The sequence below is a fragment of the Vipera berus genome (assembly GCF_964194415.1).
Source record: "Vipera berus genome assembly, chromosome: 4".
Taxonomy (NCBI): Eukaryota; Metazoa; Chordata; class Lepidosauria; order Squamata; family Viperidae; genus Vipera; species Vipera berus.
The window spans coordinates 39764753-39783354 of NC_138206.1; the positions used below are offsets into that span (position 1 = coordinate 39764753).

Consider the following 18602-nt stretch of genomic DNA (forward strand, 5'->3'; position numbering starts at 1 on the left):
TTTTTGTAAAAGAAAAAGGTGCCGGAACTCACACATGTTGTACAACCCGCCTTGCCTACCCTACAAGGTTCCATCCAAAAAAAGGTGCTGGAACTCCGTTCTGAGCGTTCTATGACAAAAAAAGCCCTGCGGATGTTGATCAGCGGGTTCAGTGGCAGTATTTTGCAAAATTTGGATTATTTGTAAATTTATAGATGGAGAAGAAAATTAAGAATATATGACAGTAAGACCAAGTATTGTTGGAGTACAGTCTGATCAGTCCCAGGACTCTAATCATATTCTGACCTTTTGCATAGGCAATGTTTTTCAATATCCGATAGTCCCGTGTGCATAATTTATAATGATTATTATAAATAAAGAAATAGAGAAGATTCCATTGCTAATATTTAACACAGATTTTTGCAGTCCAGGCCTGGAAGCTGTAATCCACCTAAAGTATATATAAAACTGTAATTCTAATTGCAACTAAATTGAGATATGAATTGATGCATAGAATTTCCTAATACACTTAGACAATTAGTACATTTCAAACTTTGTTATTTGAAAACTAATTATAATAGTAAGATTAATGTTAAAATGCTAGCATGCTAGAAACAGAATACTAGAGTCTAGCATTAAATTTACAAAGATGCCCTTGGGCCCCATGTGGGCGTTATAAGAAAATTAGAATATTAAATAGCAAGTGATCAAAGCTTTGATCCCATTTGCACAGGAAACATATAGTGATAAATTAAGCTAGTAAGAAAAGGAGCATTCGGGGAGAAAAGGAAGAAGCAACTTTACCAGCTGCTATTGGTAATTCAGCATTTTGTGATTTGTCACAAATAATTTCTAAAATATTTATATAGAGGATTATTCTAACCTATGGTGAAAGGGATCACAATATTCTCTCAGAAATTCAAATCTTCCTCTCAGCCATAAGGGTACAAAATTGTTGAAGCTGGGAACTTTTTTTACAAATAGCATATTTCATATAATGCTTTTCTTCTATCTCCTAGGGATTGTGGAAGAAGTAGGCATCATAATCTCTGTGAATGATTTGTAATTTTTTTAATCTCATTTGTAACCTAATGCAAATTTGTGGCATATTATGATTTAGCAAGAGCAATAGTACTTAGACTTATATACCAGTTCACAGTGCTTTATAGCTCTCTCTAAGTGGTATACAGATTCAGCATATTGCCCCCAACAATCTGGATCCTCATTTTACCAACCTTGAAAGGATGGAAGGCTCAGTCAACCTTTATTTATTTACTTATGAATAATTATACTATGTGATTACCACCCATTTATTTCTGGCTGTTAAATATATGGGGAAAAATCTTAGTGTAATGTAAGTCTGATGATTACTCCAATACTATAGACTAGACTATAATATTCTGACCAATGGGAATATATAACCTATAAAAATATTAATAAATATTATGTGTACACATATAATAATTACTGGACAATTTGTATTTTATATTTGTATTTCCCATGTATCTGTATTGTGCACACTAGGTTACTTACATGAGCTGTGCAATTCCTCTCAGTGCAGTTAGGCCACTGAAGTCCCCATCCAATGAAAAGCAAAGAGACATTCTCACAGATGATCCAATTGCAGGACTGCCTGTAACCTCCCCTTCTTGATTTGAACAGCAGAGGATACAATTTGTACTTACCTATACATTCCAAAGCTGCATTCCATTTCTACGTCACATTACAGTGTGACCATGCTTTGAAAAAGACAGAGAAAAATGTTTTTATATAGGAATAGGCAATCTAGCATAAATTAAGTATAGTTGCTTTCCTCTTTTTCACAGCTTGTCGGTCAGGATTCTATAAAGCATTTGCTGGAAACATAAAGTGTTCCAAGTGTCCTCCACACAGCCAAACCTTCGTGGAAGCAACATCTGTATGCCAGTGTGAAAAGGGTTACTTCCGAGCTGATAAGGATCCACCAACCATGGCATGTACCCGTAAGTTTAATTGATCCTGGTGTTTAAAATTCTTCACTTATCCCTCTTATTATCTTAAATGATAAAAACAGCATTTGTTTTTGCTAATCAAAAATGCAAATTAATTTTTCCTTTAGACCCAAGACACTTATATATTGAAAAAGGATTCCTCAGCCTGGTGTATCATCAAAACAACAGCACACTTTTTTTCACTGCACCAACTCCATTATTAATAGAATAATTACACTTTTAGTAACATTTTGGTGATAACTGGTGTTTATTTTTCTGTATGTGATTCTGTATGAATTGATTATGTGGCATCAAGTCAATGTGAACTCAGCAATACATGGATAAACCTTCTCAAGGATCCAGGACTTAAACTGAACGCTGTGTAAGAGTACATTTTTATCTTTTCCTTTCTCTGCACAATCGGGGAGAGTGGATGAATAAGATTATAGGCACATCCTTGACAATGTTGCTGTTCTTTCCAAGATATTCATTTGAATCCTTTAATTATACTAAGATTCTTAGGTGAGACCAACTTATCTGTCTAGGTAGTGGATATCATATACTTTTCCTTTAAATGCAATAATTAACATTCACTACTTGTTAGATCTGGAATATAATGCATGCATAATTTAAAATCATCCATGTATTTGCTTGCCTAAACAAAATATATAACATAAGGAAATTCCAGAGTGTATTACTCACAGATGTCTGCAAAAAAGGATATGACTGCCAGGTTTTTCCCCCCAATGTGACATATAATCTATGTATAATGTATAAATGATAACAAAGCAATCAGGCCACATTCATAAAAATCCCAATGACACATAATTTAGCAGAATCTGTGGATTATAATTAATTGTCTCTCTTTGTTCCAAGTTCTAAATCTTAGTAAATGATTCACTGCATGTCATTACAGCTTAATATTTGCATGAAATCACAGTTTAGTTGGCATAATTTAATGGCAATTAAAAACCTATTTAATCGTCATGCAAATTGGCATGAGGGCCCTTGAGTATGAAGGGTGTCTATTTCTTAAGAATCTGCACACTGTCATTTATACACTTTTAAACACTCCTACCACAATTGATAACAATTTCCTGTTCACAGCAGTACAAATGGACAATAAATCATATTTTGTTATAAACCAAGTCTAAAATCCTCTGTACATTGATGAACTATGAAAATCATTAACAAATTGTAATTTTAAAAAAAATAACTTGGGCATAATTTGGTCTACAAATGATATTTATACAGAATTAACAAAGATCGTAGTGATTAACAAATTTATTATGTGTTACATTTCCATGGATTACAATTTATTTCATCTATACAGTTTATTATATACTGAATTACAAATATTTATTATATACTGAATTACAAATAAATATCCATATGCCTTAGTGGAGGTGTTAGAGAAATGACATACAGAAAATATTGGCAATGCAATCAAATTATTAATGGGCATACAGAAATTTATGGCCAGTTGGTATAGCCAGTAAGAAGTTTTTTTAAAAAAAATATTGTTTTTGTTAACAATAACCACTTCAAAATAGTGACAGTATGTCCCCAGAAGCTGACCTCCTTTAGGTTTTGAATACTTCTTATTATAAATGTCACATTTATCTCAATTTATTATTGTAGAACAAAACAAACAGGATCCATGATGGCTTGAAGCATATTAATACTACAGTTCCATGATTTTTGAAAACAGATGAGAAATCCACTGATATTTTTATGTTAATAATTTGATTTTTGTTCTCTTAAATAGATACAATAATGCAAAATGCATATGCATATGCATACTGAAACCCATATTTTTCAATTTGATCTTTTGTTATAGTTCACAAATAAAAAATAATCACAGCAAAATCCTTTTTACCTATTAGGAAAAGATTCATGAAATTATGAACATATAACATGTGAACAATAAAATGAATTCATATTTACTTTTTCTGTCATTTTTTTTAAAAAACATTAAGTTCACCATGTATAATTATGAGTGACAACTGTAAAGTAGTTACAAAAGGCTTCAAAACTATCAATCATGTTGTCAAATCTCAGAACAGTCAATCCATATTTTATACCTGATTTATCAGCTGCTAGATTCTGTAGATTCTGTGTCTTGAATGTGTTCTGAATTTGGATACTACTTATTCCTAGTTTTACATGTTTGTGTTTGCCTAGTTAAATTCTGATGATGTCCAAATTACTAAAGAGTATTTTACATATATCATTGTACGAGCACAAATGAATGTTTTTTCTCTTTCCATATGATATTTGTGAAGAAATTTTTAAAAAGAGTCCTTCACAGCTTTTGTCTCATTTGTTTCAGTATATCCTGATATATATTTGCCCTACCCAATTTGTTTTTGTAAATCAAGGATGGAAAATATGTTCAGTGTGAATGTGTATGTTAATATAAGACAATGACACTTATGCAGATTATTTTCTTTTTCCTTTTGTAGGACCACCTTCTGCTCCAAGGAATGTCATCTTTAATATAAATGAAACAGCTCTTATGTTGGAATGGAGTCCACCAAGTGACACAGGAGGGAGAAAAGACCTTACCTATAGTGTCATTTGTAAAAAATGTGGATCTGATACCAGGCGGTGTGAGATATGTGGAGGAGGAATCCGATTTGTTCCAAGACATAGTGGGCTTATAAATTCTTCGGTGACTGTGCTTGATTTTGTGTCCCATGCGAACTACACTTTTGAAATAGAAGCCATGAATGGTGTCTCTGAGTTAAGTTTTTCACCAAAGCAGTTCACAGCCATCACAATTACCACAGATCAAAATGGTGAGTTTCTTCTTATTTGTGTATCAGAGTTTATAAAATGCAATATGGCTAATAATATATTTTGTGAATTATCATTAATAAATATGAAGAAAGTATACTTGTACTATTTCAGATTATTTATATTTCCATAGTCCTATTTTGGGAAAAATGGTTGCAGAATACATAATAAGACTTCAAAAACAATTTACCACAACAAGCCTAACTTAACTTTATTCAAATAGTGTTGATTGATGTGGTTTATTTTTCCTTGGGCAAGTCTATTTTTAACATTTTATCACGTATATAATCCAAGGAATTTTTCTAATCTATTTACTATCATAGTACTGATTTGCGACTTTTAATTTAACAGTCAACTATCAAAACTATGAGGTAAAGAAACTCTTCCTTATCTGTGCAAACTACATTTCAGTTGTTTAACACATTATTTCATGTTTCATTAATTTAATTTCACAAAAATTACCTCTATAGCTGGTTTGTTAAATCCAAATCTAACATTCTTTTCAAGTAGACAACAATACATTTTCACAATATTGTATTAATAAACATCAAATTAATGAATTGTTGGGGTGTTTTTTTGAAGACACTGTCAAATATGAATTTAGAGGTATTGCCTAGTTGGTCAAGCAATCTTCTATATGTGCATGAAAATACAAAATCTCCAATTATTTATCTGACTGAATAGCAAGGACATTCATGAAGTCACAAAATTCAAGTGATCATATGATTAAAACACTGCTTTTTTATATGTGCATACATGTGATGTACTTTATATAAAAATATAGCAGGGCTTTTCTCATGTAATTGTTGTAATATTGACTTATTTTTTACTACATTTATGTACACGCATTTTTCACAATAATATGTGTCACAAATATTACTACATGTACATGGGAAAGAGGTCTCTAGTTTTAAGAAGAATAACAATGAGATTTCCTTAATCTATATTTTGATGAATTTTAATTTTTATTCTGGATTTTACCATCCATGAATCATTTTAAATTTTGTTCAGCTTGATTTTCTTAACTGAAGCCTTTTATTTTATTATTAATGGCTTAAGTTGCCTTCTTTGTGTAAGGGCTGGATATAAATCAGTTAGACAAAGGAATAATCTGAGGATCCACACATTGTTAAATAATGTCTGTTATTAACAATGCATGCTAAACAATGCCTGAATTGAAGTGTAGCATTAAGCTGCTTTAATCCTTTTATTTATTTTAATGCATTTATATCTAGTATAAAATGTATTTATATCCAAAATATTATGTTTTCTTGGAGTATCATATATTTTTACTAGAATAACTGCAGATGATTGGCATTATTAGAAATAAATGCTACAAATAAAATAATGAAGTATATAATTATTCAGTTAGTTCTAAGAACTGAACAGGCCTTTTTCTGTTGTACTGAATCTGTAGTCCAATGTTAAATATTCAGTTATTGAATTATATACAAAGTAGAAATAACCAGTTTAATTCAAACATTTTCTGTAATGATGTGCAATAATTGACAATAAGAGAAGCAATTGAGCAACTAAAGAAATGCTTAAAATATTAAATTCCTAGATTATTTTTTTTGTTTCCACAAAAATACTGAAAGTTAAGGTTTAATAATTTAATTTAATTTAATAATTTAATTTGTATACCGCCCTTCTCCCGAAGGATACAAAAATTAAAGGATACAAAAATTAAAAAGTGATTAAACAACTATGCCCGTAGTAATTAATACATTAAAAGTTAAAACTAATTATAAAAGGTTATATAGTGTGTTTTTATTTAAGTTTTATAGTTGAGATATTGAGCTGTCAATATCTGTAATATAAAAATATCAGTGCAGGAGATGCCTATACTTACATCTAGTGCAGGGGTCCCTAACCCCCAGTCTGTGGACCAGTACCTGGCCGCAGCATGCCAGCAACCAGTCTGCACAAACAAGCAAAGCACCATCTGTGAGATGCAGGTAGCACACAAAACCACGCATTCTCTAGTCCTTGGAAAAACCTCTCTCCACGGAACCAGTCCCTGGTGCCCAAAAGTTTGGGGACCTCTGATCTAGTGTGTTAGCTGAAGGAAGCAATAAAATTGATAAAGAGAAAATAATGAAATCAAACCCCTAAACAGTTTGAAAGGGAGACAAAGAACCTGAAGATGGGGCTGAATTTTCTGCTACCTGAATCTTGAGGTAATCACAGGATACCATAAGCCTTGAAAGCAGCCTTCTCTAATGTTAAGCTTTTCAACTATTTTTAGCTAAACTCTTGAAGTCTTTGACGATTGTATGAAGGCTGATGAAGAACTTTTTAATATAAATAGCGATCCTATTTACTCCCATCTTAAATAATCCCAGAAAGAAATGAAATATTGGCATCAAAGATGTGCCTATAATCTTACTCTTGGACTCTAATCCAAACTTTTCAAGACTGTGCAGGAAAAGGGAAAGATAAAAACTTTGGTCTTCCACATATTGCAGTTTAAGTCCTGGATCAAAGCTTCTAGGTAAAGAGATCAGTAGCCTCCTGCTGTGGTGAAGGTAAAACAGAGCAGCATCAAGATAGAAAGATTTATACAATCATTTATCTCCTTTTCCTAAGATTCCTAACTGGCCCTTAGGTTTTCACTATATATCTCCACATAATCAAGACTGAAATAATAGAATGCTGTTTCAAAAGTAATTAATACAAAGTTTGAATCATTTTAGTAATCCTGGAGCCACTGTTCTAGTCCTTGAAATATTCCAAGGCTTTTATCAACTGAGTTTTAATTTATTTTACAGCTGATTCTCTACCTATTTTCAGATTTCTTGGGGCAAAAATATACCTATTGCATTGTCATTGTTAAAACCACGTTAATGAACAGCTGGCACTTATGGACTGTTGTACTTTGTGCATCATTTTTTTTAACAAACTACAAATAGACATTCATTAAAAATGCATATTTATGTAATTTATATAATTATAAATTATCAAAGACTTTAAATTTATATAATTTAAAACTTTTAAATATATAGTTTTCAGCAATATCTCTTTTGTAGATCCGTACAATTTGTAAACATAAAAAATTGAATTACTTTCTCTAGAAACCTTTTATGTAGGGTTACCATTTTATCACTGCATACTTCAGTGTATCACTGCATTCTTCCCTATAAAACTTTCTGAATATGCTCAAGGACACTGGTTCATTCTACAATAAATTATCCTCTATTCTATGAAGCTTTTTCAGTGTAAGTACTGTAATGTAATAATTATTGTACAGATGCAAGTAATGTACATACTTAGGTTTTATTGTCAACCCAGCATAGATTAACAAAATAGATGTTTCTTTTTTAAAAATACACTAAGTACACATGTTGATAATAGCAACAGCACTTAAACTTACAGTATATATCATCTTATAGTGCTTTACACACTCAATCTAATCCCACAAATGAAACTTTGTGCACTCGCCCATCACTTGTGCAGCCCAGTTCTTAACAGATCATGGCCCAGTAGCAAGCTGTGGCCTGGGGGTTGGGGACATCTGATTTACAGCACTTTCTAAGCAGTTTACAGAGTCAGCATATTGGCCCCAACAATCTGGGTCCTTATTTTACTGCCATCGGAAGGATGGAAGGCTGAGTCAACCTTGAGCCAGTCAGGATCTAACTCCTGGCTGTTAAGCAGAGTCAGCCTGAAATACTGCATTCTAATCACTGCACCACCATGTCTCTTATAAACCAACAAGGCTGTATATAAAAAAAAACAGACCATGGTAAAAGAAGCATACTGGATATACTGCTCAAAAAAAATAAAGGGAACACTTAAACAACACAATGTACTGTACTTAATACTAGGATGTCTTACCTTGTGTTCCCTTTATTTTTTTCAGCAGTATATTTTGTTTTCTGATACATTTAAAAAATGTCTTTAATACCATGTCTGACTCTGTACATTTATCCAAAAGCCATTCCAAAAGTTTCAACCTAAAACATCTGAAACCTTTTTGTTTCTGCCACAGCAAAACAAAAAACAAAAAACAGTGACAAGATTTCAAATGTATATACAAGCATTACCATCCTCTAAGTTAGTCTTTGTATGTTTACTAATCATTCTTTCTCTTCCTGACCTAACAATTTCTATTATATATTTTTCTATTCTTTCCCTCTGTTGAAAGCTATAAATTTTAAAACAAATTAATCTGTTCACTAATATTTTTAAATCATCAATTCTGACTTGTAAAGTTGTCTGTTGAATGCTGTAGATTTTTCATATCACATACAAGCTGATACAAACCAATTAGAATTGTTTTTGTTATTTCATTGTCTATTGGTTGCTCTATGGTGTGACTTGTTATATGGTTTAATGTCTTTTTTATAATTGCATTTAGCAGTGCTTCTCCATTTCGTTTATGTAATATCTTTCTAAAGCTCCTTCACCTGAATTTATTCCAGAGCAGTTGCAGCATATCACTATTGCAAAGAAAATATGATTATTTCAAAAATGCCATCCCAAAATAAAAATTTGAATGGCACTATTTCTAAATCATGATAACATATTCACGCTTGACATGTAGCCAGAGTTGGCATTAGCATTCTCCCTGAGTGAACACTAACATAATGTTTTTAAAATTACTGTATTTAAACAGAGCAAAACAAAATTGTAATTAAGACCCAAGTAAAAATGAGCTTTTGTGCTGGAATGGTAAACAGATATTTATTTAAATCGGGTTAACTCTGGAAAAGTAGCACTATTCACAAAATAGAATTGTGAAAATTTTACTGCTCTGGTTCCTGCTGAAAAAAACCCCAATAGAATTGAAGTACCGTATATTTTGAGTAGTAATACGTTAGAGCAGACATGTCAAACTCACGACGTCATGTGATATCATGCGACATATCGGAGCTTTCTCCCCATTGCCAACAATGGGGTGGGCGCGGTTTCATCGTGATGAATCTGGCCCGCGGGCCAGCAGTTTGACACCCCTGCATTAGAGAATAGTGGATTCAGCTTTAGAATTGTGAACTGTTACTATCATTAAATGTCAGCAAAAATAAATAGGTTAATTGTTGATTGTATGATTGATTATAAATACAAATAAGTTTTATGGAAATGGATCCTAGTTTTTGTTTTGTTCTTTTAAAGACAGTATTAAACAATGTATTTTATCCTGTGTGAGATAAGAAGCAATCCTACTTTAAAAAGAAAAGAAAAGAAAAGAAAGGGGGTTAAGGAAAAAACATTCTCTTCAAACCAATTTAAGAAAAGGATGTTTGAGGGTTCCGGTTTGCACGCACAGTGCTTCCAGATGTGCAGGAACAGCCTGCTTCCTGCCGTCCATTTCTTTCTTTTTTGGAGGACACTGAAAAGGGTCAAAAATCACCCTGGAGAGGTGATTACCAAGAGTAGGACTTTCCTGCGATCGCAGAAGGGTGGCAGCCCTCCACTGGAATCCGGAATCATCTCCTTTGGCCCAAAGAAAAAGAGACCGGCCATAAAGATGGCCAATCATTAAGCCACTCCCTGCCGAAAGCCAAAGCACTACCTAGCACTAAGAAGCAATCTGGAGGACCTGGGTGAGCTTTTACCTTTCTTATTCCCTAACCATCTTCCTGTGGGACTTTCCAAAAAATCTCTTTCTCCATTTTTTGAGAAAACGGCGAATATCTACTTTGGAAACAAATCTTAAAGCCTTAAAGCTACAAAAGAACTTTAATTAATTCAGCAAAGAAATTAAATAATTTCATCTGTATCTACTAAAAAGCTTCTATTTGTTGCTGGGAATCCACTACCCTATCTTTTCTCTAAGCTATGAATTAAGGAAAAAAATTGGACTAATCCTACAAAAGTTCTATATTAATTTGGAAAAAGAAAAGAAAAGAAAATTTCTACATTGCATGTTATATGTTACTGATGACATCTTGTGGCAAAGCCTGGTACAGCAAGTAAATTTCCTTTTTTGTTGTGAGAGCTGACTGAATAACACAGCTGTCCTTGACACTAAGATAAGGGTGGGAACACCTGGCACTGAATACAACTCTTCAGGAGGTGGAAAATCTTTGACTATTATTAAAACAGCCTCCATGGAAGATTTAACTGCAAACGACAATGAAAGGGATGAATACATCCCACCACTTGATTATAAACTGATACTGAACACGATTTTGGCAATGACAAAGCAAATTAAAGCCAAATTGCAAGAAAAATCTGACAACTTAAAGCCACCAAATCAAATTTTGACTTTAAATGAGGAAAAGATAACCCAAAATCAAATAAAAGAAGTGGAAACTAACACTAAAATAGGAGATTTCAACGAACAACAAAAGCAACCTATAGAAGACCTTAAAGTCCAAACATTAATGACAACTACAAAACTTATAACACAAAAAACAGCAGCACCTGAAGAAAACAACACCAAGAGAGAAGACACCAAAGGCCTTCAAATACAATATATTGAGAATTCAATAAATCAAAGGACAATCATAATACCAGCTACTACTTTCTACCTAACCCAGATAGAATTGGAAGAACAAAAAGATTTGACTGATTTAATGACAACTATATTATATCAACCATCAAAAACTGAATTAAATATTTTGTGCTGTCTAGACAGAGTCACATGATTTAATACAAGCAATTATTTATCCAAGATTTGTCTTTCATTGCAGTTACCAAATTAAGGGATTATTAAGCTATTCAGAAATCTGAAATGAGATTCCAAGCAAAACTGGCAAGCAATGGAGCCAATTTCTAATTTGGCACATTCAGAAACAAAGAGATTTTTTTTTGCATCCACATTAGTCAACAAAAAAATGGAATGATTCAGATGATTGAATATTAGCACTGTTCACATTTTTCAAAATCAGATTGATTCTCTAACATTAATTAATGCTGATGTTCTCCAATTGAAGATAAATAAAAGGCTGAATAGCATTTAAAACAGTATTTCAGCATTATATGGGCTCATAAAAATGACTTAGAGAACTTTTCCTTAATTTTTTCACTAATACTTTGAAGCATTGTTTCTCTTTGATTTGTATTTTTGAAATCTTCCTTTGTTAAACTCCTTATGACTTCATATTTACATCTAGGCATTTATATAAACCCAGATTATGTCACTATTATATAAGTGATCATATACAATAATTTGCCTTTAACAAGAGGAATATAACACGGTATGTAGCTGAACTGGTATCATTGTAGATCCTACTATCTACATGCATAGAAGTACATCTCTTTTAAAATTATTATCTCCAAGAAAAAAAAAAAGCTGCAAAGCCTTACCTACAGTATGTGCAGATTTGGGTTGCAGTACTTTCTTCTGTTCACTGATGGTCTTGCTGAAGCAGTCTGCACTATTTCCAACATTTTATTATTTAATTGCACCTGTATATTGCTATTAACAGAAACAATAAGGCAGTAACCTTGTTTTTAAACAATAAATGGAAAGCATTGGTAAAAATAATCTATTTAAAGTATTAACTATGATTTGTAGTACATATCATATCTGCTGGAGAGGATCAACCATTTTCCTTCCAAGCTATAGTTAGAATTCTAAAATTTACTTGATAGAACATATCATTTATTATTATGATCAAAAGAAAAAACTACTACTAACCAGTCCTGAGTGATTGCACAAAATATAGCTCCGGGTGAGATTCAAGGTGCTAGTAATGGTGTTCAAAGCCCTCCATGGCATGGGGCCGGAGTACCTCAGGGAACATCTGCTGCTGGCATCAAGCTCCCTGCGCCCTGTGCGTTCCCACAGAGAGGGCCTCCTCAGGGTGCCACCGGTCAGAGAATGCCGTCTGGTGGCCCCCAGGGGGAGATCCTTCTCTGTGGGCGCCCCGGAGCTATGGAACCAGTTACCGGTTGAGCTCCGGACGGCGCCCGATCTGCGCTCCTTTCGCCGCGATCTGAAAACATACTTGTTCGAGCAAGCCGGCCTGGCCTGAGGGGGGATTGGTGGGGTTTTTTATCATTCTTATTGGGGTTTTTACTATGTATCAATTGTATTTTAATCGGGCATGCATTTAATTATCTTTTAATTTTTGTAAATTTCTGTGTTTTATTCTTGCCCTGTACACCGCCCTGAGTCCTTCGGGAGAAGGGCGGTATAGAAATGATAATAAATTAAAATTAAATTAAATATTGTGTTCAAGTGCTATTGTTTTTTTAATTACAGAAGTAGAACAAATATAAGCAAGCTGTTATTCTAACTGTGAGAAGATAATTCTTAAGATCAATCTTCCATTTTATTTTTATATATTGCTATGATTTATGGCAGTATAAATCCATCAAGTATCACTTTCTAATACTGCATTCCTTCTTAGGGGAGATGGGAATTTATTATGTTAGGTATTTGTGAACACCAGACTAAAACTATTCCAAATAAAGTTCTAATGAAATTAGGTGACATTCTGAAATTAATTTAATGATACAATTATCAGCATTTTTTTTAACAAAAATGCACCCATTTATTATCCATTTTTTAAAGAAATATATTTTGTTTGATCCTTCTGAAAACAATTCTGGGATAAAGGAAGTTGATTATAATCATGAACAATGAATCTGGAAAAACTATTTGAAAATTTTTGAATTGCACTCAGGCTAGTTAGTGATAATGGCCGTGAGTTCTTTTCAACAATAGTCAATTATCATAATACTTCTAGAATCGTGCTTTTCTCATACAAAACTGGCATAGTGCTATTGTAGCATTTCAAGTTTTATGTCAATTCAATGTTGCCCTCTTTTATTGTTCTGTAGTTTTTTATTCCCCTTCATGGATTACTGCCTTGTCGTGGCGAAGGGGCTTGCGTAATTCAATGAAGCTATGAGCTATGCCGTGCAGGGCCACCCAAGACGGAAAGGTCATAGCAGAGAGTTCTGACAAAACGTGATCCACTGGAGAAGGAAATGGCAACCCACTCCAGTATCTTTGCCATGAAAACCCTATGGACAGTACCAAAAGGCAAAACGATATGATGCTGGAAGATGAGCCCCTCAGGTCGGAAGGCGTCCAATATGCTACTGGGGAAGAGCAGAGGGCTAGTACTAGTAGCGCCAGAAAGAATGAAGCGACTAGATCAAAGCCGAAAGGACACTCAGCTATGGATGTGTCTGGTGGTGAAAGGAAAGTCCGATGCTGTAAAGATTTTTTCTCCATAGGAACCTGGAATGTAAGATCCATGAATCAAGGAAAGCTGGACGTGGACGTGGTCAAACAAGACTGAACATCGACATCTTAAGTATCAGAGAACTAAAATGGACAGGAATGGGTGAATTTAATTCAGATGACCATCAGGTATACTACTGCGGGCAAGAACCCTCAGAAGAAATGGAGTAGCCTTCATAGTCAATAAAAAAGTAGGAAAAACAATACTGGGATACAATCCTCAAAATGACAGAATGATCTCAGTTCGAATCCAAGGCAAACCATTCAATATCACACTAATCCAAGTCTATGCCCCAACCACCAGTGCTGAAGAGGATGAAACTGACCGGTTCTATGAAGCCCTACAGCACCTTATAGAACTAACACCAAAAAATGATGTCCTTATCATCATGGGGGATTGGAATGCTAAAGTAGGAAGCCAAAAGATAACCAGAATAACAGGCAAGTTTGGCCTTGGAGTACAAAATGAAGCAGGGCACAGGCTGATAGAATTTTGCCAAGAGAATGCGATGGTCATAGCAAACACTCTTTTCCAACAACCCAAGAGACGGCTCTACACATGGACATCACCAGACGGACAACACAGAAATCAGATTGACTATATGCTCTGCAGCCAAAGATGGAGAAGCTCTATACAGTCAGTAAAAACAAGACCAGGAGCTGACTGTGGCTCAGACCATGAGCTTCTCATTGCAAAGTTTAGGCTTAAACTGAAGAAAGTAGGAAAAAGCACTAGGCCACTCAGGTATGAATTAAATCACATCCCTGTTGAATATACAGTAGAGGTGACAAATATATTTAAGGAATTAGATCTGATAGACAGAGTGCCTGAAGAACTATGGACAGAGGTTCGCAACATTGTACAACAGGTAGCAACCAAACCCATCCCAAAGAAAAAGAAATGCAAGAAAGCAAAATGGCTGTCTGAGGAAGCTTTGCAAATAGCTGAAGAAAGGAGGGAAGTGAAAGGCAAGGGAGAAAAAGAAAGATACGCCCAATTGAATGCAGAATTCCAGAGAATAGCTAGAAGAGATAAGAATGCCTTCTTAAATGAACAGTGCAAAGAAATAGAAGAAAACAATAGAATAGGGAGGACCAGAGATCTTTTCAAGAAAATTGGAGAGATGAAGGGAACGTTTCATGCAAAAATGGGCATGATAAAGGACCAAAATGGCAGGGACCTAACAGAGGCAGAAGAGATTAAGAAGAGGTGGCAAAATTACACAGAAGAACTATACAAGAATGAGCTTAATGTCCCTGATATTCACAATGAGGTGGTCACTGACCTCGAGCCAGACATCCTAGAATGTGAAGTGAAGTGGGCCTTAGAAAAGCTGAGCAACAACAAAGCTAGTGGAGGTGACAGTATTCCAGCTGAGCTATTCAAAATCTTAAAAGACGATGCAGTAAAAGTGCTACACTCAATTTGCCAGCAAATTTGGAAAACTCAACAGTGGCCACAGGATTGGAAAAGATCAGTTTACATTCCAATTCCAAAGAAAGGCAGTGCCAAAGAATGTTCAAACTATCGCACCATTGCACTCATTTCTCATGCTAGTAAAGTTATGCTTAAAATCCTACAAGCTAGACTCCAGCAGTATGTGGATTGAGAACTACCAGAAGTACAGGCAGGATTTCAAAGACGCAGAGGAACTAGTGATCAAATTGCCAACATACACTGGATCATGGAAAAAGCTAGAGAGTTCCAGAAAAACATCTACTTCTGCTTCATTGACTATGCTAAAGCCTTTGATTATATGGATCATAACAAACTGTGGTAAGTTCTTAAAGAGATGGGCGTACCAGACCATCTTATTTGTCTCTTGAGAAACCTATATGTGGGCCAAGAAGCAACAGTGAGAACTGGACACGGAACCACTGATTGGTTCAAAATTGGGAAAGGAGTCCGGCAAGGCTGTATACTGTCGCCCTGCCTATTTAACTTATATGCAGAGCACATCATGAGAAAGGCCGGGCTAGATGAATTAAGATTGCCGGAAGAAATATCAACAACCTAAGATGTGCAGATGATACCACTCTAATGGCAGAAAGTGATGAAGAACTAAAGAGCCTCTTGTTGTGGGTGAAGAAGGAGAGTGCTAAACTTGGGTTGAAACATAACATTAAGAAAACCAAGATCATGGCATCCGGCCCTCTCAATTCCTGGCAAATAGATGGGGAAGAAATGGAGGTAGTGACAGATTTTATTTCCCTGGGCTCCAAGATCACTGCAGATGGGGACTGTAGCCAAGAAATTAAAAGACGCTCGCTCCTTGGAAGGAAAGCAATGGCAAATCTAGACAGCACACTAAAAAGCAGAGACATCACCCTGTCAACAAAAGTGTGTATAGTTAAGGCTATGGTCTTCCCAGTTGCAATGTATGGCAGTGAAAGCTGGACCATAAAAAAGGCTGAGCGCCAAAGAATTGAGGCCTTTGAACTATGGTGCTGGAGAAGACTCCTGCGAGTCCCTTGGACTGCAAGGCGATCAAACCGGTCAGTCCTAGAGAAGATCAACCCTGACTGCTCTTTAAAAGGCCAGATCCTGAAGCTAAAACTCAAATACTTTGACCACCTAATGAGAAGGAAGAGCCTGGAGAAGAGCCTAATGCTGGGAAAGGTTGAGGGCAAGAGAAGAAGGGGACGACAGAGAATGAGGTGGCTGGATGGAGTCACTGAAGCAGTAGGCGTGAGCTTAAATGGACTCCAGAAGATGGTAGAGGACAGGAAGCCCTGGAGGAATGTTGTCCATAGGGTCGCGATGAGTCGGACACGACTTCGCAGCTAACAACAAGAACAAGTTTTTTATTGGTGGATTATCGATTAAATGTCATTTTTAAAAATATTTATCTATACCATCCAGATTGTGTTGATCAGAGTGATTTAAAAATTCTAAAAGGAAGGAAGGAAGGAAGGAAGGAAGGAAGGAAGGAAGGAAGGAAGGAAGGAAGGAAGGAAGGAAGGAAGGAAGGAAGGAAGGAAGGAAGGAAGGAAGGATTATTTGATTAGATCTTAACTCACATTATAACCTGCCTTGACTTTATGAAAAATTAAAAACTTTTATCTAAATAAAGGTAGCTGAGTCAAAAACCATTTAATTTTTCCAACAGTTCACTATTGTAATTTTCAAGCAATGTTTAAAACTACAGTTCCTGTTTAAATTTTAAGAAAATGTTTCTGTATTATGCTGTATTAAATTCAGAGCCAAAATGCATTTATCCAGAATAGAGCTATGCCAGTTATGTAGCAGTTCATTCCCTAGAGTAATTTAGCATTATTAAAGGAACTTTAAGTCTGCCCCATCTGCATCTTTATTCATGAATTGTAATTATAAACTTAATTTTGTCCCATGTGTACATGTATGATTGAGTACTTCTATTTTTTTTCTCTAGTCTAGAAGCTATTTAGTAGGACTTGTTGTTCTATCTTTTTTACCTGTGCTATGTTTACATTTATATCTACTGAGTGTTGCATGCAACTCACCTAAATTATATATAGATATTGTGCTTTCTGGATTGTATCTATTTTACATGTTTTAAAACATTATGAAAAAACATAATTTTTATAGCATCTATTTACCATTGTGAATAATAATAATTGTAACAACAATTGAATGACTGTCAACTTCTCTAGATACATTATTCCTCTACTATAATTTGGCCATGCTTGGGTAAAAGAATTTCACATTTGTAGACCTACCAAAAATCCTTCTTCTACAAAGACACCAGCAGACATAATGGTTCATATCCAATAGATTTTCACCCACAGAATCTCCACTTCCATCTGCAAACAATGATGCATCTTTTTCACAGGAATAATCTAAAATTGTATTTTTGTATATTTTCATTAAAGGTTTTCAAAACAATAAAAGCATAGAAAATTAAAAAGTATGAAAAAAGGAGGTAGAAAGAAGGAAAACGATAAAAGAAAACATAGAATTTTGGCTTCCATCCTTTTTTCTATTGGGCAATTGCTATCTTAATTTTTTTTATTCCTCTTTAAACCTTTTATTTTTAAATCACCATTAGCATTAGCATCATCTCCACTACCACCACCATTTTAACATTCTATCCTCCTTCCTAGAAGGGTATAGTGCCATGTAGGTCATACCTACACTTGTATATATTTCCAGTTCCTATACTATAGTATATTCCTAACTGTAGCAATTAAGATATACCTAGGTGGTTTGAAATATCCTACATATTAGTTTCATCTATCTAATAAGTAACAGTATTTATTGTTAGGCAAGGCAACAAAAATCATGCCTACACTTGCGTATTTTGTAAGAAAAAGAATAGGGATGTTTCTAAATGGGACTTTGAACAAATAGCTTTGTGATCCAAAATTAAAACATACATAGCAACCATGGGCATAAGTAAGGACAGAAGAAAAAAATCAACCATCAAGAATCACAAAAACCTTCAGATAGTTGGATAAAGTTGCTGCTGCTGTAAACATAAAATATCCTATTGTGAAATCTGGAACCAATAGATAGAGTAAGGTGTGAAAATATAAAGATTTCCCTGTCAGTCATTTCCGATGACTGTTTATCTCTGTTTCTTGGCCAAGGGAACCAGCATTGTCCAAAGACAATTTCAATGATCCTGTAGCCAGCATAGCTATATGCCAAGGGTGCATGGAATGCTGTTACCATCCCATGAACTTCTATCTATTAATCTACTTGCGTTTGCAATGTGAGGTCTTGAACT

At 34.6% G+C, this 18602-nt stretch overlaps 1 protein-coding gene across 1 annotated transcript in view; it reads left to right on the top strand.

Annotated features, from left to right (window-relative positions):
- Nucleotides 1-18602, top strand: part of EPHA6 (EPH receptor A6) — a gene marked incomplete at both ends in the record, with an annotated part of 480657 nt that overhangs the window by 265205 nt on the left and 196850 nt on the right. The window contains 2 exons of the mRNA XM_081326348.1: nt 1806-1961; nt 4415-4750. Of these exons, the coding sequence (XP_081182474.1) occupies nt 1806-1961; nt 4415-4750 (492 nt within the window). The remainder of the gene's footprint in view (nt 1-1805; nt 1962-4414; nt 4751-18602) is intronic.